The sequence below is a fragment of the Dasypus novemcinctus genome, chromosome 5 (assembly GCF_030445035.2).
Source record: "Dasypus novemcinctus isolate mDasNov1 chromosome 5, mDasNov1.1.hap2, whole genome shotgun sequence".
Taxonomy (NCBI): domain Eukaryota; kingdom Metazoa; phylum Chordata; class Mammalia; order Cingulata; family Dasypodidae; genus Dasypus; species Dasypus novemcinctus.
The window spans coordinates 63,149,114-63,160,686 of record NC_080677.1 but is presented as its reverse complement, the minus strand read 5'-3'; the positions used below and the strand labels follow the sequence as shown (position 1 = coordinate 63,160,686).

The 11,573-nt window shown below is 49.1% G+C and overlaps 1 protein-coding gene across 1 annotated transcript; it reads left to right on the top strand.

Moving 5' to 3' along the window:
* Positions 1-474: 474 nt before the first annotated feature.
* Positions 475-2,328, top strand: LOC139439064 (endogenous retrovirus group K member 6 Gag polyprotein-like). The gene has a single exon (XM_071215515.1). The coding sequence runs from the start codon at positions 475-477 to the stop codon at positions 2,326-2,328; it is 1,854 nt and encodes a 617-aa protein (XP_071071616.1).
* Positions 2,329-11,573: the final 9,245 nt, after the last annotated feature.

Here is an 11,573-nt window from a genome sequence, read left to right as displayed (position 1 = left end):
CCGCCAGTCCCGCCCATATTGCCAACGTACAATCTGCCCTCTTTCCTGGTAACTGCTTACCTCGGAGCTGTCCATCAGCTTCAGCCTGCCCACTACTGCCCCGTAGCTAGCCCTCCCTCCATCTTACTCCTCCCTCTCAACCCTATATAACCTAGTGCACTTCCATAATAAAGCAGACCTGTTCTTGTGCTCAAGCGGTCTCCGTGGTTTTTTCCCAAACCGCGCGTCCCCCATGCCTGGAGAACCGGTGCTCCCTTCGGGAGTACCCCCCGCCGGCGGTTCGGCAGGAGCGAGCCCCCCCCCTGACTCTTGGGCCTGAGCGAGGCTAAGCCCTCCAGCCCGACGGCATTTGGCGCCCAACGTGGGGCTGCTCCTCCCCCGGCCCCTCTCTGCTGCTGCTGCTGCTGTGAATCGGACGGCTCATCCTCTTCTCCAGGTAGGGACCCCTCGCCGTCATCCCGCCTCTATTTTAACATGGGCGCCTCTCTATCATCGCGTCAGGCGCCACAAGTTAGGGCCCTCGCTGCCCTGCTTGACACCAACGGAGTCCGCGTTTCCCTGCGGCAACTCCAAAAGTACTGGGACATTTTGCTCCCTTTTAATCCGTGGCTCACCACCTGCCAACTCTGGAGCCCAGATACATACTCTCGACTCATAGATCGAGTCACCTCCGCAATGGAGCATGAGAAATGCTCTTTCCCAACGGGCCTCTTACCTGTTCTCGTTGCCATTCGCGCCTGTCTCATCGGCGCCCCATCCGAGACTATTTGTGAGGCTTCTCCCAAGCGGCCTCTAGACTGTGATCCCAATGAGTCCGCCGACACTGACTCTCTGTCTGACCAACTTGCGGCCGCCCTCGAGCGTGAGCCCCCCCGTCCGAGCTCCCCGCGGCACACAGAGACCGCTCCTGCGGCTCCCCAAGATGGCGAACTTCCGCCTTCTTCCTCCACCTCTGCCCAAAATGGCGCACTTCCGGCTTCTTCTTCACCGGGCCCGGAGCCCGCCGGCGGGAACAAAGGCGCTTCTTCCCGCCTTTACCCGCCTCTTCCTGCCCTGTCAGCATCCGGCTCCGCCCCGGAAACTGTATGGTCGCCATCTTCCGCTAAACCGGAAGCGCCCCCCGCGCCATTTTGTTCACAACCGGAAACGGAAGTGACTCCCGCGCCATTTTATACCTCACCGGATGTAGCTGCTCCTCCATCTTGTCCAACACCCGGAAAGGCCCTGCCGCCATTTTGTTGCCGGATAGATGCTGCTAGGCCGCCATTTTTTCAGCTGCATTCTGCCTATCCTCAGCCGCCTCCATACGGCGGTAGCGCCCCGCCTGCGCAAACCGTTGCCCCTAGTGCTGCGCTTCCTCGAACCCCCCAGCTGTATCCGCTGAATCTGCAGCCCACGCTGCAACGGCCGCAAACCTGGCTGCCCTTTACAGCGGATGAGATTAAAACCCTCCGCAAAGCTGTAAAGGAAGATGGAATCAGCAGCCCTTATGCGCAACAGCTCCTTGAAGAGCTAGGAACCCAGCTCGTTCTCCCATATGACTGGATTTCCTTAGCCCGTGCCATTTTAACGCCAAGCCAATTTATTGAATGGCGCGCTCACTACCAAGCGGCTGTTGATCGGCAGGTCGTAGAAAATGCCCAAGCCGGCGTCCAAGACCCGCCTGATGCATACACAGGAATCAACAACTACGCGGATCCTCGTTCTTATCTCGAAATCGACCCAGGGTTTTGGCACCGGGTAAAAGTCCTCATCCAGCGATCGTTCTCTCTAGTTTCCACCAAGCAGCCCACCAAGCTCGCGCAACTTCTTCAAGACCCCAATGAAACCTTCCCAGCATTCGTCGCCCGTGTTCTGGAAGCTTGCCAACGAAAGATCTCCAGCGAGGATGCCCAGTTCGCGCTGGCCAAAGAATTTATCATAGACGGATGCCTTGCGCCATTCCGGGCTGTAGTCCTCCCTATACGTGACAAGGCTCTGCATGAGTGGGTCCTTGCCTGCCGTAACGTTGACCCGCAAGTCAAAACGCTCACTGCTGCCTTTGCATCTGCCATGGCCGTTTCATCTACTTCCACTTCCGTCTGCTTTCGATGCGGCCAGCCCGGCCATTTTGTTCGCGAGTGCCCTCAGCCAGGCCCAGCGCCTCGCTCTGCCTTGCCACCGTGGCGACCAAGAGGCCCTTCCACGCCGTGTCCGCGTTGTGGGAAAGGATATCATTGGGCCCGTGACTGCCGTGCCACCCAAAATTACCAGCAGCCTTTAAACTCCCAGCGGGGCAGGCCTCAGCCCCACCCTCAAGAGGCCCTCAGAAAAATTCCCAAACCATAATGTGGACAATGCCTATCTCACGCCACCAGAGGCCCTCTTTAGAACTTAAAATCAATAGGCAATGGCTTGATGGTCTCCTAGATTCTGGCGCTAAAATCTCCTGTGTTCCCTTCGAAGTCGCTGCGTTTAATCATTGGCCTCTCGAGACTGGCCCTCAAGTCATCGGCGCCACAGGAGCCGCTACCTCCTGGAAAATATCCCAGCCTCTGCATTGGAGCGACAGAGAAGGCCACGAAGGCCAGATTCGCCCACTCATCCTCTCTTCAGTCCAGACCATCTTATGGGGAAGAGATGTCCTCAGCCAGCTAAAAGCCCGAATCACCACAGAAGCCTTCTCAGCTACGCTGCCCCCCCCCTTATAGGGGCCACTGCTCTCATCACAAAACCTAACCCTATCCCTCTGGAATGGGACATAGAAGAGCCCATCTGGGTCGAGCAGTGGCCCTTGCCAGCTCACAAGCTACAAGCTCTCTCTGCCCTCGTCGAAGAGCAGCTACAAGCGGGGCATATTGAGCTGTCCACTAGTCCCTATAATTCACCAATTTTCGTCATTAACAAGAAAAACACTGGCAAGTTCCGCCTTCTCCACGGCCTCCGAGAGATCAACAAGCATATTAAGCCAATGGGATCACCTCAGCCAGGATGCCCGCATCCCACCGCCGTCCCCCAACATTTTCATGCAGCAACCATCGACATCAAAGACTGCTTTTTCTCTATCCCTCTTCATCCCCGAGACTGTCCGAGGTTCACGTTCACAGTTCCGCGCATCAACAATCAGGGTGCAGCACAGCGATTTCAATGGAAAGTGTTACCTCAAGGCATGCGCAACAGCCCTACTATATGCCAATTGTATGTCAACCATGCCGTGGAGCCACTGCGCTCCAAGTTCAACCCGGAGCACACATACATCCTCCACTACATAGATGACCTCCTTTTGGCAGCGAGCTCCCATGCGCTCCTCAATGATCTGCTCTCGGCAACAATAACAAACCTCTCCAGCCTCAGGCTTACTGTGCAGTCTGACAAAATAAATCTCCAACCTCCTTTTCAATTTTTGGGCTTTCACTTTCACCAGTTCATTCAACCTGCGAGCCCAAAAATTCACGTCTCTCACAAAATGACACTCACTGAGCTCCAACGGCTTTGCGGGCAAATCAATTGGCTTCGCTCGGCGCTCCCCATCACAACAGCGCAAATGCAGCCCCTCTTCGAGCTCCTGCAGACCAAAAATAGCCCACAACTGCGGTCACTCGCAGCATTACCATCACCCCCGCTGCCCGAGAAGCCGTCCAACAAGTCAGTGCCACTCTACAGCAATGCCGCCTAGAGCGGTTTTCCCCTGACCTTCCAGTTTTAGCCTTAATCCTGCCAACGCCAATCACTCCCACAGGCCTCTTATGGCAAGATGGGCCTCTCCTTTTCCTGCATACATCCAAAAGCAAGCTTCCAAAAATTTGCCCTTTTATAAGGGCATGGATTGCGTTGGCTACTGACTTGGTACTTCTCTCCATGCAAACATATGGCGTCCCGCCGCACACCATTGTTTAGCCTTTAGATGCCAAAGAAGTTACTTCTCTCATCATGAACAATGCTCAAATGCAGAGCCTAATAGAGCTCTTTCGTGGCTCCTTTGACAACCACTATCCTCATCACCGATTGCTGCAAGGAATATCTCAATTGGCGTTTTCCAACCCGTTCCGTCCGTTGCCTGCACGGAACCCAATCCCTTCAGCCATCACTGCCTTCACAGATGCCTCAAAAACGGCATTTGCAGCCATCATCATATACACTCCTAAGAATCCTGAGCCACGGCAACTGCTGTTCACAAATGACTTTTCTGTTCAGGTGGGCGAACTTCTAGCTGTCTCTGCAGTCCTCAGTCTCCACCCAGACCAGCCTCTCAATATTTTCACCGACAGCCTATACACTCTTCAAGTCTGTCGCAGCCCCCCACTTGCCACTTTCTTGCCAAGTGACTCAAACATCGATTGGGCACTCGCCTTTGTGCAACGGCTGCTTGAAGAACGGCAACAGCCCTAGTTCATAGCTCACATTAGAAGCCATTCTGGCCTACCAGGGCCTCTGACTCAGGGAAATAACCTTGCTGACGCTTCCGTGTCCGCCCATCAGATAAACCCAGTCACTTTTCGAGAAGACTCCACCTATGAACTGCGGCTTGGAGACTTTGTCAACCAAGCCAAGCTTTTACATTCCCAATTTCACTTCTCTGCGTGGTCCATCCAAAAGCTCTTTCCAGACATCCCTATTGAAACCTGCAAGCACCTTGTGCGTGCGTGCTGAACTTGCGCGCCTTTGCTGCCACTTGGACCTTTACAGCCTCAAGGCATCAACCCCCGCGGCCTCCGCCCAAACTCGAGGTGGCAATTAGATGTCACTCATGTCAGTGCCTTTAGCCGCCTCAAATACCTTCATGTGGCTATTGACACCTTTTCACATCTATGCTATGCAGTCCCCCTCGCAGGGGAGAGCACCAAGCATTGCATCAAAGCGCTTCGCCAAGCTATTTTGTTCATGGGAGTCCCATGAGATCTCAAAACAGACAATGGGCCCGCTTATCGCAATGTCGCCTTCGCCAGCTTCGTGCAAATGTACCACATCACACATCACTTCGGCATTCCATACAACCCACAGGGGCAAGGAATCATTGAACGCACTCACCAGCAGCTCAAACTGCTCATCCAGAAGGAGAGAGCCTCCTTCCCCCACAAAGCCCCAGGAGACGTTATAACTGCCTGCCTCATTCACCACAATCTTCTGACTTTTGACAGTCAAAGACTTTCTCCCACCCACAAGCACTGGGGGCCTATGTGGCAGCCTTCGCAGGTCCCCCTAGTCCATTAGAAAGACCCTGCCACCAATCGTTGGCAAGATCCCGCTCCCCTCCTAGCACAGGGGAGAGGCTTTGCTTGTGTCTTTCCAGATTCTGAGCCGCAACCTCTCTAGATCCCTGGGCACTACATCCGGCCTGCCACTGACCCATTAGTCCCAGCAAGCGATCAACACCCTATGCCCTCAGTGAGAGATAACATTAACAGTGGGTGTGGGTCAGACGTCGCTCCGTTCGCCCAAATCCAGCACCAGCCATCATCAAGAAGTGCCCCCTCCTAATCTAAACCCCTACCCCCATCTCTTCCTTACCCCACTCTCTTTACCCTCTTCACCCTACCCGCTCGCCATGTATGAAGAGCGAGGAATTTTCTTTTCTTTTGTCTCCACAGATGCCGCACCGTCAAATGATGCCTCTATGCAACCTCGTGACCGTCTCCTTCGTCCTGGCTTCCTTCGCTCTCCCAGCCACTGCCAACCCGAATCATCAGCCCTTCAATTGGACCCTCACCCTCTTGACCTGCGAGAGCTGCCAGGGCGGCAACCAGCTCCTCACCTCCAACGTGACCGCCTCCGCCCCCTCTTTCACAACTGATGTCCTCAATCTCACTGGACGCATAAACATCCCTTCTTACAATTTGGGGCCAAACAGCCTCTCTGCCACAGGTTTCTACATGTGCCCATCCTCCGCCAGAGGATGTCATGACCCAACGCATTACTACTGTCCTTCTTAGGGGTGCACAACCATCGCTCACGGATGGTCCGGCGCCCCTAACAGGGACCCATACCTCACTCTCCAGCGTAATGCTACTCGATGGAACACCATCACACTCACAGTTAAAGACCCCAACTCCGACCTCTGGTTACAGGGCCGCACATGGGGAGCCCGCTTGTATGCAGTGGGTCATGATTACGGTGGCATTATCTCTATAAAAAAGGAGCCAATCCCCTCACGCTCCACCCCTATCAGCCCAAATCGAGTTCTCAATCCTCCAAAGGCACAGCCTCCTTCTCCACCTCGCCCCACCTTGCCCACTCCTTCGCCCAGCACCCCCCTTGCCACTGCCTCTCTCAGCTCCCACAACCCCAAGCCTCACTTACCCCCTGGTCAGCTTCCCAGTCCTCTCATCAGCCTAATCAAAGCCTCATACACCTCTCTAAACTCATCTCACCCCAATCTCACACGGAGCTGCTGGCTTTGTCTCTCCCCCTCTCTTCCTCTATACGAACCTGTCGCCACAAACCTCACCTTCAGCGAATCCTCCGAAAATTCTCCTACTAGATGCAACTGGAACACTTCCTCTGTTCCCCTAACCTTCCAATCTGTTTCCTCCACAGGGTGCTGCGTTCGTCCCCGCCAAGGCTCCCATCCCCTTATGCACGCCTGCGCTAACTACTCCTCTCCTAGCGCTTCTGCCAAATTCTTAATCCCCCATAACACCTCTCAGTGGCTTTGTACCTCCACCGGATTAACCCCCTGCCTCAATGTCGCCACCCTCAATGCTACCAATGAAACTTGTCTGCTTATCCTTCTCGCCCCTCGAGTCCTTTACCACTCTGACGCCGATTTCTTCTGCTGTTTGTTGCGCAGACAAACCTCTCTCCAATTACAAAAGAGGGAGCCAATTCACTGCAGTCCTAACAGTTGCTTCCCTTTTGAGTATCGCAGGCGCAGGCACAGAGATCGCCGCCCTCTCCATACAGTCCTCTGCCCTCTCATCTCTCAGGCAGGCCATTGACGAGGACATCACCTATCTTCGTAATGCTGTAAAATACCTAAAAGACTCTCTTAACTCTCTCTCTGAAGTAGTTCTCCAGAACCGCCGCGGCCTCGACCTCCTCCTCCTTAAAAAAAGAGGTCTATGTGCAGCCCTTGGAAAAGAATGCTGCATATACGCCAACTCCACCGGCCTTGTTGAGGACAATCTAAGAAAGGTCCAAGAGGGACTAGAGAAACGCCGCAAAGAACGAGAAAATGCAAACTATTTTTCTAGTGTTTTTCATACCCTCCTCCCTTACTTCCTTCCACTCCTAGGCCCACTCCTCGTCCTCATCTTAGCCCTCACCGTGGGCCCTTGGGCTGTTAAAAAGATTGTTAACCTTGCCAAAAATCACACCGATGCAGTATTCAGCTCTTTCGTGCAGGTCCATTACCAACGTCTCACCACCGAGGAGCCCCCCCCCTCCTCTTCGCCCTCTCCACCCGCGAGACCTACTCTAGCCACTCCCTGTCATTTCCTTCCCCTCTAATGGGAGTTCTGGGGCATCGCGAAGCCGCTTTGCTGGCAAGGCTCGATGTGCGTCTAGCGCCGGCGCGCACCGACCCTAAAGGCCAATGCATGCATCCTGGCCAGATGCTATGTCATTCGCCCATAGCCAGCCGGGTTCGCCCCCTTTACCCCTCGCCTTCCCCAGCCTATTCCCCTTTTCCCTCATTGTTCCCCTTTTAAAAACAAAAAGAGAGCAATTGTTGCTGCCTCTCGCCACCCCTCCTCCCCTTTCCAGCCGTCGCTATCTTTCCCGCCAGTCCCGCCCATATTGCCAACGTACAATCTGCCCTCTTCCCCGGTAACTGCTTACCTCAGGGCTGTCCATCAGCTTCAGCCTGTCCACTACTGCCCCATAGCTAGCCCTCCCTCCATCTTACTCCTCCCTCTCAACCCTATATAACCTAGTGCACTTCCATAATAAAGCAGACCTGTTCTTGCGCTCAAGCGGTCTCCGTGGTTTTTTCCCAAACCGTGCGTCCCCCACGCCTGGAGAACCGGTGCTCCCTTCGGGAGTACCCCCTGCCGGCGGTTCGGCAGGAGCGAGCCCCCCCCCCGACTCTTGGGCCTGAGCGAGGCTAAGCCCTCCAGCCCGACGGCACATGATTAAAATGCCTAAGTCAAATATCCCATGTTGTGACCAAAGACTACCTCTCATTCACTCATTTACTCCAAGATCTGCTTAATCAAAGCATTTTTTTTCTTTCTTTTGAATTGCTGAGCTGATTATTTAATCTTATTTAGAAAGAGAATGATTAGGGAAGCAGACTTGGCCCAATGGATAGGGTGTCCACCTACCATATGGGAGGTCCATGGTTCAAACCCCGGGCCTCCTTGACTCGTGTGGAGCTGGCCCATGCGCAGTGCTGATGTGCGCAAGGAAAGCCGTGCCACTCAGGGGTGGCCCCCACGTAGAGGAGCCCCACGTGCAAGGAGAGTGCCCTGTAATGAGAGCCGCCCAGCACGAAGGAGAGTGCAGCCTGCCCAAGAATGGCGCCAAACACATGGAGAGCTGACACAAGATGACACAACAAAAAGAAATACAGATTCCCATGCCACTGATAAGGATAGAAGCAGTCACAGAAGAACACACAGCAAATGGACACAGAGAGCAGACAACTCGGGGGGGAGGGTGGAGAGAAAGAAAGAAAGAGAGAAAGAAAGAAATCTTTGAAAAAAAGAGAGAATGATTAGTTACACTAATCATTTTGTTACTACAAAATGTTTTTGTGACTAGACATTGCTTACTGCTAAAAATTCATTTTTGGTTCATTTACCCAAAACACAACCATCTAAATACTTTTCTGAGTGCAAAAAAAATCACAACTTTCTTTAGTGAATTTCTCTTACAGTTTACTTATAGAATTGATTACCTTGATATGGCTTAAGAGACAATTTGAATATTGGTTCTAAGTATTAATTTAATTTCATGTCACATGACAATTAGTTGTGAGGAGATGATACCACAGGTAACAGAGCTGTTCATAAACTACAGAGGAACTTTTGATGTCAAAAGTCTGTGCTAATGTTTCCAATATAACCCAAATTTTACTAAATGTCTACTCTGACCTGTCTAGTAGAGTTTCCCCTTGTATCATATACAAAGATTATGGCTTATAGTAAGTAAACCTTAAAGGAATATTCAATATCATGTACCTAAGCTGTTACAGAATAACATTCCCCACATTTAAACAAATATAACACATTTTTTATAAATCATTATACAGAAAAAAAAAAAAAAAAAAAAGAGCCAACTCATTTCATAAAATCAGTGCTTCCCTGAATGAGCACTTGCCGTTTTGAAAGAAAATCAAATAATCATGTACTGGTTTCTGGGTCACATTACAGTTTTATCTCTTCAAGGATATTCTTAGACTTTCTATAGATCTTGGCACAGCCATAAACAACCCTGTATCTTTAATTCATATTACTTCCATTAGTAATTCTTTCTTATCCCTCTTCCTTCTACCCGTGTTCTGTCATGCATCAATTTCTAACTGTAGCCAGGAGTATTCATGATTATTTATCCATTTACCTATTCTAACATTAAATAAAGTCATGTAACTAGTTCCTAGATGACTACTACAAGGTATGAGATAGACTTACACTATGGACTATAGAAAAATTTTAAATCAGTAGTAATTTTTAAGGTTCATGATTTTTACAAATTTGTGGAATTCTTTGCATTTCAATTATTTTTAATTTAATATGCCAGTTGTCACTGACCATGAAGTAGCATTAAAAATCCTGTTTTGATTATTCCTGTCCACAGAGATAAAATGATTTTTTTTTTCCACAAGCAGAGTTATCATTGATTACATCTTTTTAAGAATGAGGGATAGAGGAAGGAAAGGAGGGAGGGAAGGAGAAAGGGGGGAAGACAATCTATAAATGGTAAGAGTTTTAGGATACAAAGATTACTCTAATCACTACTAAATCATACCAGAATATAAGGAAACTATTCCTTCGCATTTTATATTTATTAATAAAAATTAATTACCCCAACTATAATAATTTCAAAGTCTGAGAAATCCTCAAATGTTCCTCACAAATTCTCCAAGTGTATTAAACCCAATAAAACAATCATAATCAGAAAACAGGGAAGTACTGTACTGCATCCTAAATAGGCAAACTCTTTATAGACTAGTGGACCAATTTATCTCCTTGTGAGTATCTCAAATGTCCTTCATACTCAACATGTATAATCCAGAACGCATAATTTTCTCTACCTAGTTCCCTGTACACACTTGCTCATACCAAGAACCTTCAAGTCATTCTTGGTTCTTTTCCCTCTCTCTCCCCACCCACTATATCTACACATCCCATTAATTCTGTCTTTTAAACATACTCCTATCCATTCACTTCCTTCTCTCTATCTCTCTACCACCATATCCAATCTACCATCCCCTCAACTAGCCTGCTACTTAACTTTTCTGACTTACCTTGTCAAATCATTTTTTTTTTAGTTGACAAGTCAAGCCATTTTCCACATAGCAGCCAAAACCATCTTTTTAAAATGTATATCTGATGAGGTCACTTCCATGCTTACCCTTCTTTTCCATTATCTCTTAACATGGTGTACATGCCCTGCCTACCTCTCCAGTTTTATCTCTTTCCCCAGCTACAGCCACCTGACCTTTCCTCAGTTTCTTATACACAGCAAGGTGGCTAATCCCTCAGGGTCTTTGATTCTTTCAGTTTCACTTTCCCTTCCTGCCTCACCCAGCTAAACCTTATTCATCCTTAAAGTCTCTGCTTAACTATGCATTCTTCAATATATATGTTAATTACCCCCTTACTACAATCACACAACCTTCTTACTTCTCTTTCAAAGTTTCTTGCAATAATAAGCAAATTCATATGTAATCATTTGTTTAATATCTGTCTACCCTGTTAGAATATAAACTTCATGGATACATCATCTTATTTAAACCCTTGTATCCTCAGAAGTTGAAACAGTGTCTGACACATAGAAATTGATCAGTAAACATTTATTGCGTGAACAAATAAAATAATTAGTAGTACTTTTCCTTATTGGGTCTGAAAAACCTATTACATATAATTAACTTCCATTTGTATAGTACTTTGCAATTTCAAAATCTTTCGTATCGGTTTATTTCAACCATGGTTTCATGAGATTCAGTTAAGAGATATTATCACCTTCATATTAGAGATGATAAAAGCCTAACCAAGAAATATACTACCTTTCCCAATGATATAAAGCTAAAAACTGAAGACCAGCTTTCTGATGTACAATCCAAGCTCTTTTCATTACCTATACCATTATTATTGCAGTAGATTGACTCATGCCCCCACAGGACATGTTCAAGTCCTAACCATTGGTTCTGTGAGTGTGGATTGATTTGTAAATAGGATCTTTGAAGAATATTTAGGTGAGGCCAAATTGAATCCAGGTGAAACTTAATCCAATGTGGTTGAAGTCCTTGTAAATAGCAGAAATTCAGATGCAGTCAGTCAGTCAGTAGAAGCCAGAGGAGAAACAGAGGACAGATCACTATTGAGTTATAGATTGCTGGCAAGCTACCACCAGAACATTACAGACGCTGGAAAAAGTCTGATCCTGCCAACATCTTGACTTTTTACTTGTAGCTTCCAATACAGTGAGGCAAT